This window comes from Lissotriton vulgaris, chromosome 6 (genome assembly GCF_964263255.1).
Source record: "Lissotriton vulgaris chromosome 6, aLisVul1.2, whole genome shotgun sequence".
NCBI lineage: Eukaryota > Metazoa > Chordata > Amphibia > Caudata > Salamandridae > Lissotriton > Lissotriton vulgaris.
The window spans coordinates 132,305,349-132,332,440 of NC_141694.1; the positions used below are offsets into that span (position 1 = coordinate 132,305,349).

Here is a 27,092-nt window from a genome sequence, read left to right on the forward strand (position 1 = left end):
CTCATGGACAAGGCAAAGGAAATCTGGCTAGCATCACAACACCGAATGTACCAGTGGCGGGACAAATCAAGCAGAATATTACATAGACTGTGCCAAGCTGAGAGGTCCCCGGCCACTGTTTCAACTATCCGAGGAACAGATGATGTCTTACATACCTCTCCACAGGAGGTTGTTGCAGAAGTTGCATGTTACTTCTCCACACTATATAGACGTAAGGAACAGCTCTCAGAGGCCCTTATTGCAGAGTTCCTTCAGGATATTCCCTCCAAGACTAACAGATCAGATGAGAGACCAACTCGATGTTCCCATTACAGTTGATGATTTAACGGCGGTGTTGGCTGCTATGCGTCCGGAGTGGGCCCCCGGTCCCAATGGGTTTCCCATGGAGTTCCTCCGATCATATATGTCCACACTGGGCCCACCTTTGTTGGAAGCAATGCAAGATGCCCTTGAACGGCAAATACTACCCCAGGACTGGCGGCAGGCTGAGATTGTCCTTTTCTTAAAGCCTGCCTGCCCACCGGAAGACCCATGCTCATACTGTCCTATCTCCCTAATTAATGTAGAGCCTAAATTATTGTGTAAGGTACTAGCCAATTGCCTGCAGACCTGTATACAGGATCTGATCCACTTAGACCAATCTGACTTTATACCACACCGAGCCACCCGCCACAACATTAACCTGATTCATAGCGCCATGGCATTGGCTCCAGAGTTGGGATGCCCCGCAGCCATACTTCTTGCCGATATTGATAAGGCATTTGATTCTCTCAGTTGTGAATATCTCTTCCAGCTCTTGGAAGTCGTTAATTTTGGTCCTCGCTTCCTGCATACATTTGCCTACTCTATAAAGAACCAATTGCCTCAGTGCGTATCACGGGTCATCGTTCGGCCCCTTTTCCCATCAGTTGCGGCACAAGGCAGGGCTGCCCCTTTCCCCACTCTTATTTGCCCTAGCTGTGGAGCCCCTGCGGTATGGGTTTGCCGGGATCCAGTGCGCCGGGGTATTGAATGGACCGGATGCCAACCTTTTTCCGCATCGAGCTATGCGGATGATGTCCTGTTCTTCATGACAGACCCATGGATTTCAGGACCCGGTATCATACAGATCCTCTGAGTCTTCGGTCAGACCACCAGGCTTCATACCAACCCCTCTAAGTCTGTGTTGTTTCCAATATGTGGTCATTAGGATAGAGGTACATGGGAGGCCCAGCTAACGCCTGTGACTGAGGGATTCCAGTACTTGGCTATCTTTATATCTCCTTGTCCAAATATTTCATGGACGCACAACATTAATCCACTTCTTGCCGGCCTTCGAGATGAGACAACAATATGGTCATCTCTACCCCTCTCACTGTATGGGGGTTCAGTGATTTTTAAGATGGTCTCTCTTCCTAGTGTGCTTTATCGGCTACAAAATTTCCCCTACCACATACCACGATCATGGTTTGCGCAAATAAATGCCATACACAATAAATTCCTGTGGGGTGGGGGGGTGATTCGGGTGGCGCTACAGAACTGGGCACAATCTACTTATTGTGGCGGCATCGCGGTGGAAGACGTGTACTCGTACCATGCGGCCTTTCACTTATTGGTCATTAATGAATGGTGGTATAATACACCAATGGATCTGGCGTTCGCATTGGAACGTGCAGCGATGGAAGAGGTCCCCCTTGTTTGGGTACTGTACAGTGCACGGAGCCTCAATTTCCTATGTCATGCTAGTAGAACAACGATTCTGTTTTGACGGGGCATGGGCGCCTTAGCCAGGCAACGCCCTTATGGCATGGTACCTACCTGCGCCAGGTTGCAGCTTTAAAGGGGTTCCACCAGTGGGACCTGGTTGGCATATCCACACTTGGGGATGTAATGAGGGGCACTTCTTTAAAGTCCTTCCCACAGCTGCAGGAATAATTCCAACTCCATAAAACGCAATTCTACAAATACCTCCAGCTGCGTCATGCTCTTACCCCCATGCTTCTCATGTTGGACAGTCTTCCAGAGTTTCACCCCCTGGAGGTCCGCCTCCTTATGGGTGACTTGAGAGCCAATGAAATCCGACAGATCTACTAGACGTTGAAAGCACACTCCACTGTGACCTTACACAAGACCAGAAGGTTGTGGCAAGACAATATCCCACAGTTAACTGACGACGACTGACTGGGCTGAGGCCACAGCTAGTCCGCGGGGCGCGACAGTGTCCTCTCGATAACGTCTCATTCGATTCAAATATGTCCATCGAGTTTATTATACACATCTCTGTCACTGGAGGGTGGGGGTTATTCCATCTCCCCAGTGCTTACGCTGTGAAAAAGAGGAGGGGACGTACACACTGTATGGAGTTGTACCGCTATACAGCACTTCTCTCGCAGTCTCGGCTTGTCTGAAAGAGGTGTTGTCCTGGGATCTCCCATATGACCCTAGATTGTTCCTACTACACAGCACTGACAACATAGGGGGAGATCGATATAAGCAACATCTGCTTTTCCTGGCCCTAACTATTGCTAAGTGTGATATCCAATTGCCAGTTATCTCTCATCAGATAAAGGCTAAAAATCAGCCTAGGGTCATCAGCATGCATGTAAAAGTAGTCCCTTGCTTAGGACAAAAACTATGCGAGGAGTCACATTCAGATGTTCAACAGAAAAGGTGAAAAATTCAAACCTTGGGCATATAGGAGCTTATCTTTTGCAGGCGAGATACAAAGGTGGAGTGACCGACTGACTGGTTTTGGTTGGTCAGAATAAATTGCAGCCATTTAATCATCTGGCAATTAAAACTGGCTGCCTCAAGTAGTACTTTTAATCAGGAATGCTTGATTGTACTTAGTACAGCTGATATGTCCAAAATACCTAGAGCCTTGCCACTTCAACCACCCACCTTATGCCAAGAACTGTAAGTTACGGTCCGAGACACCATTCTTCTATCTGATCTAAAGCAATGCTGGAAAGAGTCTAGTTGGCCATGCCCCTCATCAAAGTCCTGTATCTTTAGAAAAATATTTTTCTCTAACATTTACCCAAGGAAGGTTTTTCCAGTTAAGACTTACAAATAGTTTTTCCCATTTGTAGAGCATTTAGCTACTGATATGGAATTATTAAATGAGACTGTCATATTTTGAGCAATATATGGACCTAACATCTTTATAAATTTGGCAAGGTGGCAATCTATAGTGGATCCTATAAGCCAACAACTAGATTTGATTGATAAGATGGGAAAGCACAATCAGACATGGGTTCGTGTACAAATTGAGTGTACAAATTGTGTGCAAATCTTAGCATTTGATAGAGGGATAGTTAATGAGCTTTGGAGAAGATCTTTGTGCAATATGACAGTTAGGGAATGAATAATTTTCAGTTTCTCACCGTAAAGTGTTGCCTAAACTTTTATGATTTTTGTAATTTGGATACAATGATGTAGACTGTGTTTGACCAGCTATAAAAGTAGGGCACCATTTTAGTAATGTGGTTTACGTATTATGGCATCAGTGTGGGTATAGTACTCCAAAAATAGGACAGCAACCTCAGAGGATGGAGAAAAAAACATTTAGTTCATAAATTAAATTTGTGTTACGTGGATATTATACCTAATTGTCAGAGAGGCATAGAAAGCCAATTTAGTTTAGGCTTGTGTAAAAAAGAGTTTTGGATGTAATGCTGTTGTAACTTGCTCTACATTGCTAAGGTCCGTAAGTGGCAGAATGAAGGGTTACCACCAGATCAGTATTCTACTGAGAACGCCATCCTGGTGAAGAATGGCCAGCGTTGGCCACTACTCATCGATCCTCATGGCCAAGCCTTTAAATGGATATGCCAGATGGAAGGTGAGAAGCTTCACCATGTGCAGGCATCTGATACGAGCTTCATGAAGACGGTGGAAAATGCTATCCGTTTTGGGGAACCTGTTTTGTTGCAGGTAATATCACAATGGCTGTCATCTTTTTGAATGTATTTTCAGACTTGAAAACTCTCACTCTTCATTCTTTGCTTCCTTATTTTAATGAGTACCCACCATATCCCTTATGTCTGCAGTACCCCTAACTCATTTTACTTTAGCCTTAATGTTCTGCTTTTCTTCCAGCTATTTTCTCCCGATAAATTTTGACAGGTTTGCTTTATGGGAATCTATCCTAAGAAAATGTGAAATCATGATAATTATCACACAACTCATAATTCCATTCCTTTTGCAACTTCTTTTCTTACAGGGATCAACCTTTAGACCTTAACTTGTAATGATTGTGTGCCACTTATGGTAGTGTTGATGGTCAAGGTCAACTTGTAGAGGAACTTGTGCCCATGGCAATTCATCTGAAGCAGAGCTAAACTCTTTCCTCCCCGAGTCTCGCAATCGCTTTTACCAACCCAAAGAGCATATTTGTGTTCACGTCTTACCCAAGACAACCAATGCATTCTCCCCATTTGCCAAGAAAAGATACTCAGTCTTTCAAGAACTCTTTTCAGATGCTTCTGAGGAGTGTACAGCCTCTTTCGGTGAGCTCCACTGGCTAAAGAACAATCATTACTTGACTTGTAAAATTAGACTCACTGCAGCATGTCTGAACTGGACACAGAAGAAAAGCAAGCCTCCTTTAATATAGTGGACTACAGTAAAATGTTTACCATTATTCCATTTGAATAGGTACTACATTTTTGGTTTGTAAAGATGTAAGTGGTAAACAAAGTCATGAAGGTTCGCTGGAGTAGTTGCCTTTGCTCTGTTAAACTCAACTCAAGAGTAAACAGGTTCTGGTGAAAGCATGCATGAAGAACTTCCAATGGAACATGACCTCTGCCATCTACATGAATTTTGAACTCCAACACACCGACCTCAACAGCCTCCCCCACAGCAACAGACACCACCCTGACCTTCTGCTTACCTCATGGGAACAGCTCACCACCCAGAACATCACAGCCATCATGAACTCCATCAATTCCGGAACACCCGCTGACCCCTGCCACCACTGCTTCTTCAGCCCTGGAAGCAAGAAAATCAGCTGCCAACTCGCCACAGTTTTCAACAAATCCATCACCACAGCCAATTCCCCGTTGTATGGAAGTACGCAGAAGTCAGACCCTTCTTCAAGTAACCCTTCGCAGACTCCTAGAAACTCGAGAGCTACTGCCCCATCTTGCTGCTCCCATTCCCCACTAAAGATCTCGAGAAAGTCATCAACAGTCAGCTCACTGAAAACCTGGAAAGAAACAACCTGTTCGACACCTCTCAATCCGGTTTCTGTGCCAAACATAGCACCCTGACCGCCTGGATAGCCTCCACCGACGACTTCCGTACCCTCCTAGACAGAGCAGAATCAGCAGCCATGATCCTCCTTGACCTCTCAGCAGCTTTCAACAATGCGTCAGTCATTTGTAAAGTGCAGTACTGCCACCCTTAAGGGTATCTGGGCACTGAGGGTGCCATGTCTCTGGCAAAAAGCGAGGTCTTGAGCTTTTTTCCAAAGTCTGCCAGGAAAGGTGATGTTCAGAGGTGGAGGGGTAGGTCGTTCCAGGTCTTGGTGGCAATGTAGTAGAAGGAGCAGTGACAAATGTGGGAGGGTGTGTGAGGGTGACTGATGTGGAGGGCAGGTGTCATGCGGGCAGATAGAAGTTCCGTCACCAGTTGATGTAGGAAGGTCCTTGGTCGTGAAAAGCTTTGTAGGCATATGTGAGAATCTGGTACTAGCTTCTCTTCTGGATGGGGAGCAGGGGAGGTTTCTGAGGTGTGGGGTGATGTGGGTCTTTTTTGGGAGTTCCAGGATGAGTCTGGCTGCAGTGTTCTGTATGACCTGGAGTCTTTTGAGGAGATTCCAGAGAGCATTGCCACAGTCAAGGCAGCTGGTGATGAGGGCCTGAGTGACGATATTTCTGGTGTTGATTGGGATCCATCTGAAAATTCTGCAGAGAATGCAGAGAGTGTGGAAGCAGGAGGATGCGAGTGTGTTGATTTGCCATTTCATGGTTAGTTGGCTGTCAAGGATAAATCGTAGGTTGGGAGCAGGGCCAGTTGGTGTTGGAGCAGGTCTGATTTCTGCTGGCCACCAGCTGTGGTCCCATACAGAGGTGTTCTTTCTGTAAATCAGAACTTCTGTTTTGCCAGAGGTATGTTTGAGACAGTTGCCTCTCAAACATTTGACTATGTTGGACATGGTAAGCAGAATTTGGTTTTGGAATTGGAGGGATCCATTGATAAAGTGAGAGGATTAGTTGAGTGCTGTCGGCATAGAAGATTATGTTGAGTCTTTGAATCTGACAATGTCTGAGAGGAAGGTCATGTAGATGTTGAATAGGATGGGGCTGAGCATTTAGGACGCCTCCACATGGAATAACACCTAGTGGCCTGCCGAACTTGGACCAACTCCAACACCGGCAGTCCGCGGCCGCAACTTAGGCATCATCCTGGACAACAAACTCAGCATGAAATGACAGATCAACGTAGTCTCCGCAGCCTGCTTTCACACTCTGCTTGCTCCGAAGGTTCTTCAAATGGCTCCTCTTCAGCACAAGGAAAACCGGCACTCATGCCCTAGTCACAAGTTGGCTGGACTACTGCAACGCACTGTCACAGGAACCACATCCCAACTCATGAGACTCTAGACGATACAGAACTCAGTGGCAGGACTCCTCTTCAACCTACCCAAACAAACCTATATCACCCTTCACCTCAAGAGCCTCCCCAGGCTCCCCATCCAGAAAAGATGCTAATTCAAGAAGCTGACATGTAAAATCCAAACATTTATGATAATCTTTTTAGCACCCTACCCAATGGCTATATAGGGCCTACCTTAGGGGTAACTTATATGTAATAAAAGAGGAGTGTAAGGCTTGGCAAGGGGGTTTAAAACTGCATGCAGGCTAAAGTGGCAGGCCTGGGACATATTTTAAGATGCTACTTAAGTGGGTGGCTCAATAAGTGTTGCCGGCCCACTGGTTATATTTAATTTACAGGCCCTGGGACTTATAAGTAAATTAAATATGTCAACTGAGTAGAATCCAACGTAACCATGTTTTGGGGGAATGAACATAAGCACTTTAGGACTGGTTAGAGTCCTAAGGCTAATAAAAACAAATTTAGCAAAACGTGCAGGGTTTTGCATGCTTGTATGGCGCTGCGAATCGACTCCCGAAGGAGTATCTCCGCGCCTTTGGCAGCAACTAAAGAACAGCAACTCGTCATGATCTAATTCAAAGCCCTAAACCAGCTAATGATTAAAAAGGAAAGTTTTGAGTTTCTTCCTAAAAGGGAGATGTTCCCTGCATACTCTAATTTCCTTAGGGAGTTGGTTCCACAACTTAGGGCCGGCTACAGAAAGGGCCCTACCCCCCTTTCTAGCTTTCATGGCCCTAGGAACACATAACAAATCCTGATCTCCTGATCTCAAGGATCTAGATGGGACATAAGGGATGAATTTTTCAGTGAGGTAGCCAGGACCCTTACCTATAAGGCATTTATGGATGACACAGCAGATCTTAAACATCACCCTCTGCCTTACCGGAAGCCAGTGCAGTTTGGCCAACAATGGTTTTGAGGGAGTACGAGGCGGGGCGTTTAAAACTAGTCGTGCAGCAGTGTTTTGCACAACTTGTAATCTATCCAAGATACCCTCATTGGCACCCAGCAACAGACCATTGCAGTAGTCCAGCCTACTTAACACTAGTGACTGGACCAACGTTCTCCTGGTGAAATCCGGTAGCAGAGGGAATACTTTCCTGAGAAGACCAATTACATGAAAACATGAACCCACCACTTGATTGGTTTGTTGTGTTAGGGTGAGCTCATGATCCAGTTTCACTCCCAGATCTTTAACCACCGTTTTGGGCTCAGGGACGGGGCCAAGATCTTGAGGCCACCAGTCAGGAGTCCATAGACGTTTGGCCTCTCCGAAGAGCGTCACCTCGGTCTTGGAGACGTTGCACTGCAAAAAGTTGGCTGCCATCCAGCGTGCCACCTCCTTCATCCCCCGGGCAAAGGAGTCACGCACCTCGGGAGTCATGATTTTAAAAGGGAAGAGGAGTTGTGTATCATCTGCGTATGATACTGGAATGAACCCGTGGGATCTCATGATGTTAGCTAGGGGTGCCACGTAGATATTAAATAACGTAGGGCTCAAACACGAGCCCTGTGGCACCCCCTTTGAGATCACCACCTCCTCTGATTGGTATGGTCCCAAAATGACTCTCTGGGTGCGTTCACTGAAGAAACTCCTTAGCCAGGCCAGAGCCTTGCCTTCCAGACCGATGTCAACTAGTCTGGAGGTCATGATTTCATGTGACACAGTGTCAAACGCCGCTGACAAATCCAGAAGTACCAGGACGACGGAGTAACCCTTGTCCTGTAGCATCTGGAGATTGTCAGCGACGGACAGCAAGGCGGTCTCCGTACTGTGCCTGGGCCTGAAACCCGACTGAGAGGGGTCGAGTCCACCCGTTTGTTCAATAAATTTTGACAAATACTGATTCACATATCTCTCAGCAAGCTTCCCTATAAAAGGGAGAAGAGAGATCGGTCTCAGATTTGACAAATCCGACCAGGGGATTGAATTGTTTTTACGAAGAGGTCTGACCTGAGCCTGTTTCCAGGCTGAAGGGACTTCCCCCGTACACAAAGATAAATTGACTATATGTCGCATTCCAGGGTAAAGCAAAATGTTTGGGAGTGACCCTATAAAGTTGGTCAAGTCCAACATTTACCAATTGCTAAATTGAGCTGTTGTAACAAATTGTTTGAATTCATCAGTATCATTATTGGAGTGAGCCAGCCTAGGTGAGTTTTTTTTATGTCTATGACTAATAGGAAATGCATTATTTTGTAGGATGTTGCTGAGGTGTTGGACCCAAGTTTAAAGCCAATTTTGAGCAAGGAGATCTATCGAAGAGGAGGACAGGACTACATCAAAATTGGAGATTCAGAAATAGAATACAACCACAATTTCAGGTGCTATTGTCAAGTCATGAATTTAATTTTCTCTCTTGCCTATTAACAGTTTCTTAAATGCCTACATTTGCTTCGGATTACACAGTGTACTGCAAAAGGTCCTGTACATCAATGATTGATTCAGCTCTGCACAAAGAATATCTTTAACCCATTTTGTGTGTCTTCAATCAGTAAAGATTCCAGGAATCGTAGTTTGTTTCCTATCAGTTGGTTCATTATGGTGATATGCCACATGTGTGTGGGGGCTAATTACTTTATTGTGTAGACCTTGATAGTGGTTAGTAATCAGGAGAATCCACTGGGTATATGACTTCTTTATTCTCAACCTTCGTTTCCTATTGGAATGGACTTCTCCCACTAGAGAATTAGGCTATGACTTTTGACTCATTTATAATGATGACGCTGCTTAACACCATGCTGTGAATCTTGCCAAATGTTTGACTTAACACCATCAACTCACTCTTGGAGAGTTTTGTGAAGGTACATCAAGGGTAGTAAAAGATGTATGAGGTGATCCTAAAAATGAGGATAGATCTCATTTGAAATCTTATTTCGTAGATCTTTCAAATATCTCTTGCCAGTAAACTAAGATAACATAAAGTGAGTGGTCCATTGTAACATAAAGTGACTGGTCAAATTCACAACTCTTTGTAGTTCTATAAAAATCCCACCTGTGTCTTTTATTTTGAAAAAGCAAAGCAATGGGAGTAAACTGAGGTCAAAGATTTTAGTTCAGATGATCTTGCCATCAGAAGCAAAAAATAAATCAACTCTCTTGAGCTGTAGGAAGGTGCTTAAGACCTATCTGTTCACTAGGTAGGCATAATATGTGGACATTGACATTTGGCCATACGACCGTTCTTTTTGTTTTTACTACGTTCAACTTCTAGAGACAACTTGTAGTGAGTTCCACATAAACAAAAAAAATGATTTTTCAAATTATTAAAAAAGAAAGATCAAAATCACTATTTCTGTCCAAATTCTAAAAAAAATTAAATTATTAAATGTGGTTACAAGTAAGAAGTGGTTTTCACTGAAAAGGATATTTTTTATTTACTGGTAACTTTGCCACCATTTGATGCTGATTTGATTTGATTTAGAGTTTTATAAATGCAGACAAATACCCTGAGGCATCTTGGTGCTAAGTAACAAGGTAATAAAAGACCAGAGCTATTATTTAATAAAAAATTACTTTTTTAAAGACTTTCAGAAGCTCAGATGAGAGGAAGCAGTTTTTATTTCCAAATGAAGTAAGTTCCAGCTCCGAGTGGCACAGACCACAAAGCTCCTGCCATTCCAAGAGGAGAGTTTGTAAGGTGGAGGTAGATTTCTGGCTGCGCTGGACCAAAGAGTCCTATCAGGAACATACCTTCTGAGTTTTTGGAATAGCTTCCCACCACATATTAGACCAATCCCTTATTTACCTTATTTTAAGAAGGAGATAAAAACCTGGCTATATAACCTCTGAAACTGCCTCTAACCTGCCCGTCATTTAGCGCCAAGACACCCTTGGGTATTAACGCGCTTTAGAAATTCCTGACATAACATTAGCAAAGCTGGACCTAGTCCCTGAAGCTCTTCGCAGGTAATACAGAGTGCTTTGAATATTATCCTCTTATGGACAGGAAGCCAATGTAGACTCACTAAGACTTGTGAAGCAGAGTGGAATCTCAGGATATCCATCAACATCCTCGCCGCTGGGTTCTGAAGATTCTGAAGTTTTTTCATGTTTTGTTTCAGGGGATCTTTTGGCATGTTCAGACACAATCCATTACAATAGTCCACTCTGGACATTGCAAGGGCCAGAACAACTGTTTTCAACAGATTAGAGGGAAGGAGCTAAGCTATTTTCCCGATCAAAAGGAGCAAAAAGAAGGAGGTGGAAATAAATCATCTGGCCACCATGAGGGGTTCGAGAAGGAGATATTATTTCCAAATAAAATGACCTCTTTTGAGAGTTCGACTATAGTTATACATCCATAAGCTGACGTCTCTCATACAGTTTTAAAAGATATCATTTGGATCTGGGCCATTCCTGGGGAGAGAAACATCAATTTGGGTGTTGTCAGCATATGATACTATCGACCACCCAGATGATTTAACCAGAACTGCTACTGGTGTTACATAAATATTGAACTGTGTCAGACTCAATGATCCATGGGGAACACCGCTTGTCAAAGAAAAAGATTTGGAAGTAAATTCCCCAGGGACACCGTTTGAACTCTCTCAGTCGAGACGGATCAAAATAGAGCCACACCACCGATACCCATGCCTTCCAGCCAGTCAATCAGAAGATCATGGTTGACTGTATCAAAGGCTGCGCTCACGTCGAGTAAAATGAGGGCTGCATTTTCCCCTCTGTCGACTGTAGCCCTGATCATCACAGTGGCCACAATAAGGGATTATTCCATGAAGTGCCCTTTATGGAACCAAAATTGGGAATAATCCAGCAGGCTATTATTTTTTTTTTTTTAAACGATACCTGAGAGTTAATTTCCTTTTCAATCAGCTTAGCTGGAAACAGCAGCCTAGAGATTGGTCTATAGTTATTTGAATCTAGAATTCTATTTCTTCAGCAACAGCAGAATTGATGCAGATTTCCAAACTTTGGGGAAAATGCCAGTCCTGATCACAGCATTGAAGATAGTCATGAGTTGAGAGGCCACCCAGTCGGGAATGAGCTACAAAGTTTTGGCAGGACAAGGATCCAATGGGGAGCCACATTTGGTGATGAGAACCAGCTGTTTGCCTTGATTCTCCATGAAGGGTTTGAACTCAAAGAAAGAAGCCTTGTTTCCTTCGCTAGGATGGGTGTCCTTGATGCTATAATCATCGATTTATTAAAAATGATATTTACATTGTTTTGAAAAAATTATGCAAAGAAATCCAAGAAATCCTGATTGTAACCCTCTGTGATCTTAACAGCTGTAGAGGAAAGTTTTGTGAAAGCTTGGAAAAGGGCTTTATTAGAACAGCTAGCTGTTTCAATGGAACTAATGTAATATTTGGAATTTTCTCTCCGCCAACAGAGTTTTATACTTTTCTTTTTCAATACTTAATTTTTCCTCCAAATATATTCTTGTGTGTGACAATCTTGTTTGACTGTCCAAAGCTTTTTGCCAAACCAGGGAGATGTGGGTTGAATTCTTCTAGACGCGTTATGTTTCATCGGAGCCAACGTATCTACTGCTGCCATCAGCCAAGTAGAATAGTTGGAAAACATTTTATCCACGCCATCCATTTCAATCGGCTAAGAGTTGACCAAAACTGAATTGAGTTCCAGCCTACTTATCCAATGCCAAGCCCGAGAAAAAGTTGGTTTCCCGGAAACCTTCGGAGGGGCCATTTTATTTAACAAAGAGATTTACTAGGTGACCATGTTACTGGAAGTGATAACGGATTAGAAATAGATGGACAGTTATAAAAAGTACCTTCAAGTGTATGTCCTGCCAGATGAGTTGGCCCAACCACACGTTGTTACAACCCAAATCCTGACATTATGTCAATAAGTGTTTCTGTGTTAGGACATTGCAATTCTATAAGTCAAAGTTAAAATTGCTGAAAAGTGTGAAATCTAAGGTAAATAAAGAAGCCTCCAAAAGGGGACAAATGGCATCAAGAATATGAGCCCTTGATCCAGGTGGCAGATACACCAGTAGTACGTTAAACAACTGAGTCTTGGTAAGTTCCAGTTTAAATACCAAGCCTTCATAATCCAGGTCCGGGGCGGAGGTAAACCTTGTGGAAAAGGCGTCCTGATAAATAACTGCTAGCGCGCTCCCTTTTTATCCTCTCTATCCTGTTTAGGAATAAAGTAACCAGGTGGAACCACTACAGTAATCTTAGCACCCAAGGTCATGTTCGCACAGGTGTCTGTCATGAAAATAATATCAAACTGATGTGTATCAACTAGTTCGGCGACTTCCAGGTGGGTCTCTACAATTGTCCCGGTTTTCAAAAAAGGAGACAAATGTAGCCCACATTGCTATAGACCCATTTCGCTCATCGATTCCATGGTAAAAGTAATAGGAAGGATACTACTGCAGAGACTTTCAGGTTGGGTGGTGGAAAATAACATCATGTCCATCTCCTAGTATGGATTCTGCAGTGGTCGTTCAACAATAACTCAATGCCTTAACTTGTTCTTAATTTTAAGTAAGTACACAGTGGCTCAGAGGGGCACCATCCACCTCGCCTTCATGGACTTGTCCTCAGCTTTCGACTGTGTGAACAGGCGGAAGCTGTGGCAGTCCATGAGGGCGAAGGGGGTGGACAGTGGTACTGTTGATTTTCTTAGAGATCTCCACATCAATACCAGAGCCAACGTTAGATACTCTCAAGATCTGAGCGTGACAAAAAATGTTGATAGCAAAAAGGGAGTCTGCCAAGGATGCATCCTGGCTCCTTTCCTTTTTAATTTTTATATTAATGATCTGGATAGCGTCTTACAGGAGGTGTCGGCTGACTGCCCCAGAGTCGGTCGGCAGGGCATTCCAGTTCTTTTATATGCAGATGATGCAGTATTAATATCGAGGACTGAAAGGGGCCTTCAAGCTCTTTTAGATGCTTTTAAGTCCTTCATGACAGATAGAGATCTAATGATTAATAACTCTAAATCATTTGTCATGCAAGTAGGTCAACAACCCAGAAGAAATGTTCTATTTAAAATAGACGAAGCAGTAATCCCGATATCAAAAACGTTCTCCTACCTTGGGGTCCTTTTTGATACTAAGTTAAACTGGGGCCCGCATCTACTTAAAAAGAAAGGAGAACTGGTCAGGGTGAACACCTCTATTTTTAATTTTGCCTCGAAATAGGGAAAAAAACCTACTGGTTCTATGCTGCAACTCTACAATGCCAAATCAGTGGCCACGGCTACATATGGTAGAGAAATATGGGGGTATGTGGGTGGTGAGCAGCTGCAGATTGCTGAAAATTCTTTTATGAAGCGTCTCCTGTGTGTCCCCTCAGGTACGTCCAATCATCTGAAAGAGACACGTTAGTGATAGATTCCTTACCTTAGAATATCCCCAGGCGTCAGACTGGATCCGGAAATTTTTTGCATAGCAGTACCCTTGCGGGTCGGTAGGCGTCATCTGCGGCTCCGCGTCCGTCGTCGGCGTCGGCGTCGTGGGCGCCGTGATGACGTCGTCGGAGTACTTAGACGCCGCCTCCTCGCGCTGACGTCAGTTCATCTTTTTTCCGCGCCAGCAGCGCAGATCCGGAAAAAGTTGTACCTTAGTCACTTTTTGACTAACTCTTTTTGATCTTTTGATCACCCTTTTCGAGTCTTTGACTCCGATCGGTGCCGATAGGGAAATGCCTGGTTTCAAACCCTGTGAAGATTGCGATCGACTGATGTCAGTCACGGATCCTCCCTGTCGGTGTCTCCACTGTCTCGACGACAAGACCTGCCTCGACTGCCGGGCCCTTACTTCGAAAGCAGGAGCAGTCTTGTAAGCGACTCGAACTCCGGCAGTCGGCCCCGCGCCGAGACAGGTCCCGGTCCGGACGGTCGAGGGACCGGTCGCGGGAGCGAAGCCGTCATAGCTCCGGGAGTCGACATCACTCCTCTGGGTCGAAGTCGTCAGGTAAGCACAAGAAGTCGAAGAGACGTCATCGCTCTTCCGACTCCCCCGACGCTCGCACGACGCGGCTGGGGGTTCAGGTGGCACCGCCCACGCGGCTCCGTTGGAGTCGCAGGCATCGCGTCCGGCTTCATAACCTCCGGTCCCTGGGCCTAACGCGACGCCGGGGGAGATCGAGCGGTTCCTCATGGCCATGAGGTCCCTCTCTCCCCTGACGGGTTTTGCGGCGCCTTCCGTCCCAGCGGTCCCGTCTGGGGGTCCTAGCGGGTCAGGGGCTTCGGCCCCGACGCCGTCGGGTGCTTCGGCTCCGACGCCGCTGGCGCCTTCGGGCCCCGCTGGATCGGGTTCCGGATACCGGTCGTCGAAGGTGGACTTAACGACCTCCCTGGCGCCGATCCCACGGGTGTCACCCCCGGTGCCGTCCTGGGGCGGCGCCGTCCCCGACGCCTCCCTCGACCCGGTTCCGGCGTTGGAACGGCGCTGCCCGGCGACGATTCAGACGCCGTTTGGTGAGTTCACTTTCCATGAACCGGCCCCATCCTTTACTGAACTTGAGTACCAGGTGATGGGTGATGAGGAGGATTGGGAGGGGTCTGAGGACCCTCTGACACGTGAGTGCCAGTCTTATGAGGACTGGGCAGGTGACCTTGGGGAAGCCAGTGGGTTAGACACTTCACCTGACACTGGCTTTGTCTCCCCTCCTAGCGTGGCTAAGGAGGAGGGGGCAACCTATAGCGTGGTGTTGATGAGGGCAGCCAAGGCCCTGGGCCTTGAGCTCCCCGTCGCGACCGTGAGGACTAACCTCCTCACTGAGGTCCTTAAGCCGCAGTCATGCTCAGCCGAGCCTCTGCTGCCGTTTAACGAGGCCTTGACTGACGTTGTTTTGGGCACTTGGTCCAAGCCCGCTACGGGTTCGCCCGTAGATAGGAACATGGCCAGACGCCACCGCCCGGCCCCGCGTGACCCATGTTTCCTGTCCACTCACCCCACCCCTGAGAGCCTGGTCATCCAGGCCTCCAATTCCCAAACCGCATTCCCGTCGGCTCCGCCGGACAGGGAATCCAAGAGGTATGAGCAGTATGGCAAAAAGATCTTCTCATCCCTTAGTCTGGAACTGCGGTCTTCCAACACCGCATGCCTCTTGGGCCGCTACACCCACTCCCTGTGGGATACGGCCGCGGAAGTGCTGCCAGAGTGTCCGTTGGAGGTACGGGCCAAACTCGGCCAAGCCCTTGTGGAAGGTCGGGATGCAGCCAGATATTCCATCCGGTGTGAACTGGACACCACCGACTCACTGGGTAGAGCGATGGCAACGACGGTGGCGGTAAGACACCACACCTGGTTGAGGTCTGTCAACTTCTCGGCTGATTTCCAGAACACACTTATGGACGTGCCGTTTGATGGCCGTCACCTCTTTGGCAACAAGGCAGACCATGCGCTGGAGCGTTTTAAGGACGGCCAAGTCCTTGGGTCTCTCGGCCCCACGCCAGCAATCGGCTGCCTTTCACTCCTTTCGTGGCCACAGAAGGGGTGCGCCCACACGTGCTGCCAGCCACGCTCCACAGGGTAATACCCAATGCGGTGGCGGCCGTGGACACCGATGTGGTGGCGGTAGGGGACAACGGCGAGGTCAGTCCACACCTTCCCCCGCAGCATCCGCCTCAAAACCCTCCTAGTCCGTGCTTTCAGGCCCATGTGACGCCAGTGGGTGGCAGGGTTCGCCATCACCACTCCCATTGGCGCACAGTCACGTCGGACAGGTGGGTGCTGCAAATCGTCCAAAGGGGCTACTCCCTCCCCTTCGAGGCGACTCCTCCAGCCATGCCACCGCAGAACCACCATGTGTCGGGGGATCATTTGCGACTTCTGCAGGAGGAAGTTACGGCCCTCTTGGCCAAGGGGGCCATCGAGCACGTTCCTGGGCCAGAAGTAGGGTGTGGTTGCTACTCCCACTACTTTCTGGTACCCAAGAAGGGCACAGGGGGCCTACGCCCTATCTTAGACTGGATGGTAGCGTTGGACTTGCAGGATACTTATTTCCACATTCCCGTCCTGCCGGCCCACCGGCGCTACCTGCAGTTCACGGTTGGCCAAGAGCACTTTCAGTATACCGTGCTCCCCTTCGGCCTTACCAGCGCCCCACGGGTGTTCACAAAGGTGATGGCGGTGGTCGCAGCTCATCTGCACAGGCTAGAGGTTTCAGTCTTCCCCCACCTCGACGACTGGTTGTTGAAGGCTGGCTCGCCCCAGACAGTCGTCAGCCACCTCCAGACTACGGCGGATCTCCTGCACCAGCTGGGGTTCTCCATCAATGTGCCGAAGTCACACCTGTGCCCCTCTCAGAAGCTCCTCTTCATCGGAGCGGTTCTAGACTCGGCGCAGTTTCGGGTTTATCCACCCGAACAGCGGGTCCGGGATATTCATGCTCTCATTCCACTCTTTCGGCCTTTATCCCGGATCTCGGTCAGGTTGACGCTGCGGCTTCTGGGGCTGATGGCCTCCTGCATCCTTCTGGTGCATCACGCCAGGTGGCGGATGCGGGCTCTGCAGTGGGACCTGAAGTTTCAGTGGGCCCAGCATCAGGGCAACCTGTCCGACCACGTCCTGATCTCGGAGGGCACTGCGAGACAGCTGCAGTGGTGGCTCATGGACCGCGATTGGATCAGCGGCAGATCCCTCTCCCTTCCCCAACCGGAGCACGTAGTCGTGACGGATGCGTCCCTCCAGGGCTGGGGAGGCCACATGGGAGAGGCGGAGATCAGAGGTCTCTGGTCTCCGGCGGAGTCCCGGCTCCATATCAACCTTTTGGAGCTGCGGGCGATTCGTCTAGCACTGAAGGCATTCCTACCCTCTGTCCGAGGGAGTGTAGTGCAGGTGTTCACGGACAACACCACCGCCATGTGGTACTGCAACAAACAGGGCGGGGTGGGGTCGTGGACCCTCTGCCAGGAGGCTCTGCGCCTCTGGCAATGGCTGGAACATCAGGGCGTGACTCTGGTGGTTCAACACCTGGCAGGTTCTCTGAACGCCAGGGCGGACGAACTCAGCCGCCGGTGCATGATGGATCACGAATGGCGTCTGAACTCGGACGTGGCGCAAGGTCTCTTTCTGCAGTGGGGAGAGCCTTGGTTAGATCTATTCGCCACCCAAGAGAATGCGCAATGTCATCAGTTCTGCGCGTTGGAATTTCCAAGGCGGCACTCGCTCGGAGACGCTTTTCGTCGTGAGTGAAGTTGCGGTCTGTTGTACGCCTTTCCGCCTATACCACTTCTGCCCTAAGTGCTGAAGAAGATCAAGCGAGACCGGGCCCAAGTCATCCTTGTGGCTCCGGACTGGGCACGAAGGTACTGGCATCCAGAGCTACTCAGTATGTCAGTCGATCCCCCGGTTTGTCTGCCTCTTCAGGAGGACCTTCTGTCGCAGCAGCAGGGGACGGTCCTCCACCCGAACCTGTCCAGTCTCCACCTCCATGCTTGGATATTGAGCGGCGACAGTTGAGGCCATTTGACTTGCCTCCTGAAGTCTGTAACATAATTCTGGCAGCCAGGCGTCCCTCCACAAAGTCGGTATACGCCTGCAGGTGGAACAGATTTGTGGCATGGTGCACAGCAAAGGCTGTGGATCCTCTCTCTGCCCCTCTTTCTGAGGTTCTTCTCTTCCTTCTTTCTCTTGCCCAGCAGGGCTCTGCTCTGGGCACTATCAAGGGCTATCTTTCTGCCCTTTCAGCCTTCTTGAAGCTGCCTGATCAGCCATCTTTGTTCAAGTCTCCTATTGTAAATCGATTCCTAAAAGGCATCACACACACATTTCCACCTGTTCCGTTTGTGATGCCTCAGTGGGACTTGAACCTTGTACTTACATTTCTGATGTGCGCTCCCTTTGAGCCACTTCACAACTGTCCTCTCCGCCTTCTTACACTGAAGACTGCTTTCCTGGTTGCCATCACCTCTGCCAGGAGAGTGAGTGAGCTCCAGGCCCTCTCTTGTACTCCTCCTTTCCTTTCTGTCCATCCGGACAAGGTTGTGTTGCGTACTAAACCTTCTTTCCTGCCCAAAGTTGTCACAGCCTTCCACATCGGGCAGTCCATCACCTTGCCAACCTTCTTCCCGCCACCGCACCCCTCTAAAGAGGAAGAGCTGCTCCACCGTCTGGACCCAAAACGTGCGCTCTCATTCTACTTGGATCGCACACGCCAGTTCCTGGTGGATGACCAACTCTTTGTTGGTTACGTGGGCGCAAAGAAGGGAAAGGCGGTACACAAGAGGACCATCTCCCGGTGGATCATCTTGTGTATCCAGGCATGCTACTCCTTGGCTAGAAAGGAGCCCCCTGTTGGATTGCGGGCTCACTCCACCCGAGCCACGGCGACAACAACTGCCCTGGGCCGGGGAGTGCCCTTGCAGGACATTTGCCAGGCAGCTACGTGGGCCTCGCTGCACACGTTTGCAAGACACTATTGCCTGGACAGTCAAGTCCAGAGGGACGGCTTCTTTGGCCGTTCCATCCTCCAGGACTTTCTGGTGTGATTATTAGTTTTGCAGACCCACCACCGGGGTTGGTATTGCTGGGGTATCTATTCTAAGGTAAGGAATCTATCACTAAAGTGTCTCTTTCAGATGCAAAAGTTACTACTTGTGTAACGATATATCTGTAAGAGACATTAGTTAGTGATAGATTCCTTACCGACCCACCCATCCTCCCCGTTCTGTGAACCGATATCTAGGGTTAAGGTCATCCCCTTTCAGGGCCCTAGTTTCAATGGCACCAGTGTTGGTTTTTAACACGGCTCAGCGCTTCTGGCGTGGAAAAGCTGTGGCTAAGAACTGACGTCAGCACGCGGAAGCGGCGTCTAAGTACTCCGACGACGTCATCACGGCGCCCACGATGCCGAAGACGGACGCGGAGCCGCAGACGACGCCTACCAACGCGCAAGGGTACTACTACGGAAAAAAATTCCGGATCCAGTCTGACGCCTGGGGATATTCTAAGGTAAGGAATCTATCACTAACTAATGTCTCTTACAGATATATCGTTACACAAGTAGTAACTTGTGCTTGCAGTTCATGAAGAACTGGGGACACAATATATAAGTGATATCTTCTCCCTACGCCCACTGACCTGTTGGATAAAACTTTGGCTGAATCCTGACATCCCATTGACACACCTGATTGTGATGGACTGTTTGTCTCAGGACAAGGCACTGGCTATTCCATGGATAAATTATCTGAAATCCAGTTTCTCTAGACTGAGGGGTCCTGATTTGTTTGAAAATCCCAGTCATATTGTCAAGGGGGACCTGGAGGTAACAAAACGGGCCTTCCTCATGGACAGGAAGACCCAGAGGGAAGGCATAGAACTCCAGAAGCCGAGTGTCAGAAAATATGTTATGTTGAAAACGTGTGTAACTACCGAGCCGTATTTATTGGGTTCCCTGACCTCTCATGAAAATATTTTATTAACTAGGTTCAGGCTGAATCTTTTTCATCAACAGCAAGCAGCCAGCGCACCGTCCGTACGTGTGTTGAATAAAGTTAACCCAAGCATCCAACTCATCTTGGAACACTGGTTCGGCTATTGAGTCTGCCTTGAGAAAGTCTGATGGATGTTTTGCCTTCTGTTGAGAAGGGAAAAGATGTGACTAAGAATTCTGATTTTCTGGATTCTGGCTCCCTTTCTGGAATTCAGGATTCTGCTTCTCATTTGTTGGATTTTGTTCCACGGGACAGGTTGAGTACGCAAAGGTCAGAGAGTGGAGTGAGTATTGAAGTTCCTCAGGAGAGGTGTAGGAGTGGAGGTGAGCTGGGGATTGATTCTGAAGGGATTGAGTCCGATGATCATGTGAATGTCGGGGAACCTGGTTTGCAGAATGGAGTCTTGACTAAAGAGAACAGTGTGAAAAACAAATCCAGCAAGTTTGGAAGACGTATATTAACTCCAAAGAAATTTGAGGAGTTTGTTTTTTAAATTTCTTCTTGTGTTTTTGTGTATTATTTTATTTAAATTTTTTTTTGATTAAGAAGGGAGATGTGTAGTAACTTGTATATCTCTTTAAGGTGGGTTGGAATCTAGAAGTATGGGGATGTCACAAGAATGTCTGTTCTTAACTGTGAATACTAGAATGTTATTATTCATTCCCAGCTGGTCCTCTACTGAGCTGCATGCATTTTATACCTCTCTACTTAAATAAAACATTTATTGAAACTTCTGATTTAAGTGTAATTACTACACTTAACTTTGCTATGTTCCGAGCATACCTGTAAATGGAGGGTAAGTTCAGGAGGGTCATAAATGTTTTTGTTTTTTTTGGAAAGCCTTTATTGTTACTTCAAACGGTTACAAGTATGGGCCTACAACCACCAGGGCCGGACGCTAATCAGTTTCATCACAGTAAGTCAGTTATGACACAACTCGGCAGCCCGTGAATCGGAGGTACCATAGATTCAGTTAAAACTTGTTATTGAGTATACCATCTAAATTACAGGATTCAAAAGGCTCCATTTTATAATGTAAAAAATGAAAGGATCAGGTGCCATACAATAACACAGAGTCGCATAAAGGGCGGTCAGAATAGTAAGACATCCACAATTAGAACGATCGCAGTTAGAACAGTGGCGCTAAAGCCTATGATTCAGGATAAACAAGCATACAATCACAGTTCGCACCAATTAAGCGCCCGCCCATTGATAATGATAATACTGTAGAAAGTATAGGCACAGATAAAGAAAGGTCGATAATAGTCACAAGCGTGGACCCACTATGCTGACCCAAAAAAGAAGAAACAAAAGAAAAGGCAAAAGAAAGGAAACGAAAGAGAAAAAAAAAGGCCATAGAAACAAATAAAGGCAAAACAAAAAAACTCCACCCCCAACCCCCCACCCTGCACCCCTGCAGATGACTACGGCCTACCCCCCCTAGCAGCGTGCCTGTCGCCCCAAATAACTGAAATCCGAAATATAGAGAGAACGAAGAGATATAAAAGAGTAACTAAACCCTGACACTAAAAGTAGAAAAGGAGGAGGGCATTGTCGTACACATTCCCGGTCTCCTCCTCCCGCCTTAACAAAGAATCCCCCACAAAGCTGACTCAGTCGAGCAAAACACAGTATAAGATTACACCGGAGGAAACTATAAACCCCGCCCGGTCTCCGTGAACTCCATCCACAAATTGTCAAAATATACATAGAAGTTGCCGAAATATAGTCTGCTAGATGGAGAAAAGCCGGTTCCAATGATGCCCCTCCCCGACTCCAAGACCCAACACTGTTTCCTCCACCATCTTGATGAACCAGCTAGGAAGGAGGTGCAATCCAACGCAGTTCACAATCTCGACCAAAAGTTTCCAGAGTGGGAACAGCAGTTAAATGTTCCACTGGCAGCGAAACCAAGGATGCCGACCATACAGTCGATACACAGATCGCAACATGTTCGATCAGTTCCACTTCCATAGTGGCAGGCACAGCTCCATGCACAGGGTCTGAATGCACCGCTGGGGTGTCTATCGGGAGCAGAGCTGGCCGTCGAGTCCCGTGCGATGAATCAGGGTCTGGTCCCGATTGCCTAATTTCGTCTGCTGCCGACATCAGTTTACAGACCTGGGCCTCCATAGTCACCTGAAGTGCCTCAAGGGCTGCCAGCACAGACTGCAATGACGGGCCGCACTCAGCCAGGTCTCGCATGACATCAGGCATAGTAATCCCCTCGGTGAGCCGCTCTCCCCGGTGGAAGATTAGGCGGAGCAGGGATGAACCGTGGGGGACAGATCGTCAACATTTGTTCGTGCGCGTCAAGTCCCCAACCCAAAGGCACCGGCAAGGCGAACACTAGGTCTCCGGGTCAGGGACCTCCGCCACACCGCCTCGGGCGTCACACGTCTCCTCACCTTCGATACTAGACCAGGCGGCAGATCGGCAGCAAAGCAATCCAAAAGATGTCGAAAAGTTCCATGGACCGGACCCTGCCGCCCTCACCAGTCCGCTGTTGTTCAACTGGGACCCGGCAGGACCAGCACTCGAGACCCCGGCTTCCAGACTGGGTTAGGCCTCGAGTCAAACCTCGACATTACTCCACTCCACAATGTCGGGAAAGTCTCGGGATTGTTCCATCGAACTGCAGATTAGTTCATAGACACGGATATGTGGCGGAAAATCAGGATAGATGACAGGATCTGCTAGCGAAGGATGGAGGTCGGCCGAGCCGGGAGACTAAGCGGCCATCTTGTTTGGTGTCGTAGCTCCTCCCTCGGGTCATAAATGTTTGCTAGTAACTTTTCCATCTGATGACAAATCTGCATGAAATGTGCCAGAGCATTTTACTCAGAATAGGTTTGTGGTGTAGTTTGGAGAAAATAGTTTATTTCTTTAGATATTTGCATTACACAAAGGTGTGTGGAATTCAAAGGGTTTATTTTCGATATATTCTTGACAGTTAATTTGAGAAATATTTACAGATCCATCTACAAGGAGGATCCAGTAGTAAACACTGTGATAGAATAAACTATTGGAATTTCTCCAGTCGCCGTTGCCACCTTCGCAGACCTTCATCAGTCTGTGTAATCTGATTGGCTTGACATGAAAATATTACAACTTCCAGCATTATATGATGCAAGATATCCAAAAACTCTTTCAGAACCTGTATTACAGAAAATAAGATTGTTGGAAATCTAAGGGGTGAGGTGAGCATGCTCTAACCCCACAGAGGATATGTAGTGGTGCCATAAAGAAAGATACTGCCATTAAAAATAACTATGAAAAGTTTTCTCAACAGTAACTATAGACCCTGTGAAAGGACCTGTAAATGCACTGGCTGCAATTTTCCTGCTTGTTAGATTGGTGCATACCTATTCGGATTCAATGATATACAACGATAATGTAGAAGGAAGCATAATGTATCTGGGTGAACATTCTCCAACCTCAGAAAGATTGACTGGTGGTTCCGTACATGCTACCTTGGATCCCAGAGAGCCACCAGGCACCCTCCATCCCTGATACCCTTAAAGAGCCGCACTACCCTTGGCAGTAAGCAGTTAGTCCATCAACATGCCATATAGTGTGATTTCATCAGAAATTGTAGCCCAATTTAAAATGTTGTATATATGTTCATAGTTTGATTGTAAAATGTGATAAAACATTTTATAAGTGATATTTACTTCGTTATGTGAGAGCATGGCAAATTGGTTGAAACTGTTTTCATAATTTGGCACAGGATTTGTAGACTTGCAGATGCCAGCAGGATGGGCTAGGAAGATGTCCTGAAAATGTCCTATCCCCTTGAGTTATTCAGGATAAAAATAAATGGATCATTTTATCTATGAATCCGTCTACGCTTTAAGCAGACACATAAGAGTCCTGGATTCACAGTTATGTATAGAATGAATGGATCCCAATTGGAAATTATGTGCGATGCAAACGTGTTGCTTCCACACTGTGCCACCAGTTTTTATGTTCCTGGGCAAAACGTGGCTTCCCATGGTCTACAAATAACCACTTACCCTGTGAAAGGACCAAAGAAGTCTGATCCCATTGTCCCCATCCTGAAAGATCTACAATGGTTGCTTCCAGATGCTAGAATTCACCGTAAAATTACTTGCATCACCCAAACAATCATACACTTAGGTCTGTACACCTACTTGAATTACAAACGCAAGGCCTGTGGAAGGACAAGAAGTAGCAAGAATCGAGCTTTTATGACTCTGGAACTCTGAAATACAAAAATTCAAGACTAACTATGTTTTCTCATACTTGACTGACTATAAACTGTGTAGTGCATGCCTGAAGACTTAGGAACCTGAAACCTCACCTATTCAAGACTTTTCTATAAATTCTTTCTCCTGGCCAGTTTGTGCCCCTCTTCAATATCATGCTGAGAAGTTTTCTGCACCATTGTTCATCCTGCTTTATTTACTGAATTATTATCTGGTTATTTGTAAAGTGCTCTGCTGCTCGTGTGGCTATGTCAACACCATATAAATACTATAAATAAGTAAACAAGCGAATAAAAGTTAATACCAGCCAGGTCAGGGACCGTAGGATGGCTTTGTATTGAGATTGTTCATCCCTAGGCTAGTCAGAATATTTTGTGGGGTCTGTGACAAAGAGTCAATCACTTTCCCTTTGTAGATTGGCACCCTTAACAGATAAGCACAGGAAGTCTATTAGGGTGGTTCGTAAAAGAGTTTTTTTTTATTGCACCAGAGTGAATAAATAAACCTCATGGAGACATGCGGTTGTTTCAGTTTCAACTTAGATTCCTTATTTTATGCATTGACTTATTGGGTCCTAAGGTTTCGCCCATACTAATGTCTCTCTTGCTAATGCAGACAGTATCATGACCATCCAATTAACAAAATAATTTCAGCTTCCATCACACTAAACTATCACCTTTCAGTCCTTTTGGGGATTATATACTCATTCGGCTGGCAACAGAGGTGTAGTTATGAACAGGATTGCAGGTGTATTAACACCATGGTTGCACATCAGTTACTGCAGTATTTTACTACCTAAAGCATTTTCTTTGCTTTCATTAGAGACCATTAGGACCCCTCACTATACAACTTCTGCCAGGAAATGAAGTAAGAATGCACTAGTACCTGGAAAGCTCTTCTACTCCTTCAGCAACCCCACCACCCTTGCCCTGAGTTAGAAATCTTGTCAATGTCGCCTCAACAATCCCAGTGGAGAACCATGGCCATTATCATTTCTGTATTGTGAATAAAACTGAATATATTTTGAAAAATGACAGTTTGATTCCAGTGTCCTGTGCAATGTTAACTGTGAAACAATTGTGTTATAAGCACTTGAAGGGCGGGTGTATTAACTTTAAGTTCTTTTCTGGTTACAGATTGTACCTGACAACCCAAGTCCCCAATCCTCACTTCCTGCCAGCTGTTTGTATCATGGTTGCCATAATCAACTTCACTGTAACTTTCATGGGTTTGCAAGACCAGCTTTTGTCTAGCGTCATCATACACGAACAACCCCAGCTCGAGCAACAGCGCTGTCACTTACTTGAAAGCATCGCTGAAGACCTCTCAACACTTTTAGAACTAGAGAACAAATCTTTGACTCTGCTCCAGAAAACTGAAGGTAATGCTTCTTAATGGTCCGGTAAATTGGTGTTTGAAAGAATTTGAAGAATGGTTGAGAAATAAGCAGATTAGAGTTGGATGTTGAATAGGTCACACTACGATGTGATCACCTGGTAGGAACTTAAGTAGCACACTTCCCCACAGACTTGGTACAGGCTCCAAGAGCCAGAATCAAAGAGCAGGGCAGTCAGGTCTCTGAGTAAATGCCTGTACACACAATGTTTCTGAGCGACAGTGGCCATTGTGCAGAAGAGGTTTAGATAACAACAAAAAAACGGACAACATGCAGTAAGCACTACCACTAGGATTAGCAATCAGGAATAACCCAGTTTTGGATTTATGTTGGCGTTAGACCCATAGCGAGAGACTATCAACCTTTTCGCTAGCCTAGGTTCTTCAGATCTATAGTCATAACGAGTAGGCATCCTACCATTGTGAGGGAGAGAGGGAATGTATCATGTTTTTGCAGCTCCCTGAGAGGTAGCCGTGCAGCTGTTTGAAACCGCCTAGGGTAGCACATGGTTCCGCTGGTCACTGATGGTGCAGACGTATGTATTTCTGGCATGTCTCGGATTATATAGACCGAGAAAGATCCCATAAGGTGAATATGATGGTGGTGGCTCTAATGTCAAGAAAACTTTCCAGAAGAGATTTGTGAATTGTGTGAAAATTAAAGACAGCTACATTTGTGAATCAATATTCCAGCCGCAAATGTTCTTAAAATTATTAAACAATGGTTAATGAACTAGGTGGATCAACTTCAAATTTTTCTTAATCCATATCTGGTGGAATTGAAATCAATGTATTTTACATGAAATGTAAAGCTGCCTTAAGCTTCTTAAAGTATTTAATGCAGGCAGACTGAAATAGCTGCGGCTATGCCTCTGTCAGACCATGACAAAAATACAATATATATATATATATATATATATATATGTGTGTGTGCATATATCTATATATATATATATATATATATATATATATATATATATATATATATATATATATATATATATCCACGGCTTTATTATTTATGTTAATTTTATGACATTTCATTGTGAGCAGCCTAGCAGGGGACAATGCAATTGCCCATCTGTGGGCCTTATATAGCAATCTGCTAATGTTGTGTTACATCTACCATACACTACAAGATGGCCGCCTCTGTCTCGTGCTAGGCTTTAGTCCCCTTGTTTGTGTCCACACCTGACTGGTAGTGGGAGTGACCATGTATGTTAAAAATAATGTCGGAAACAAACACAGTGCATCACACACTGACGAAGGCAGACCGCCGAAACGCGTCTGTGTGCACCCCTCCGCCAAATAAAATCTAGCGCGTTTGTAACCCTCAACCTCGAGTGCTGTTGTATTCTTTCCAAGGAGGAGTGGGAAGGACTTTGGAGCGTCAATATATATATATATATATACATATATATGCTCACTCTCCACGGCTCGTTTACGGGGGAACCACCCGTTGTCTGGTGGCGCGTCAAAAC

The 27,092-nt window shown here is 46.4% G+C and overlaps 1 protein-coding gene across 1 annotated transcript in view; it reads left to right on the forward strand.

Annotated features, from left to right (window-relative positions):
- DNAH14 (dynein axonemal heavy chain 14) overlaps nt 1–27,092 on the forward strand; it is a 1,270,113-nt gene that overhangs the window by 1,010,381 nt on the left and 232,640 nt on the right. Inside the window, exons 67-69 of the mRNA XM_086926153.1 lie at nt 3,685–3,915; nt 8,807–8,928; nt 25,353–25,597. Coding sequence (XP_086782279.1) covers nt 3,685–3,915; nt 8,807–8,928; nt 25,353–25,597 — 598 coding nt within the window. The remainder of the gene's footprint in view (nt 1–3,684; nt 3,916–8,806; nt 8,929–25,352; nt 25,598–27,092) is intronic.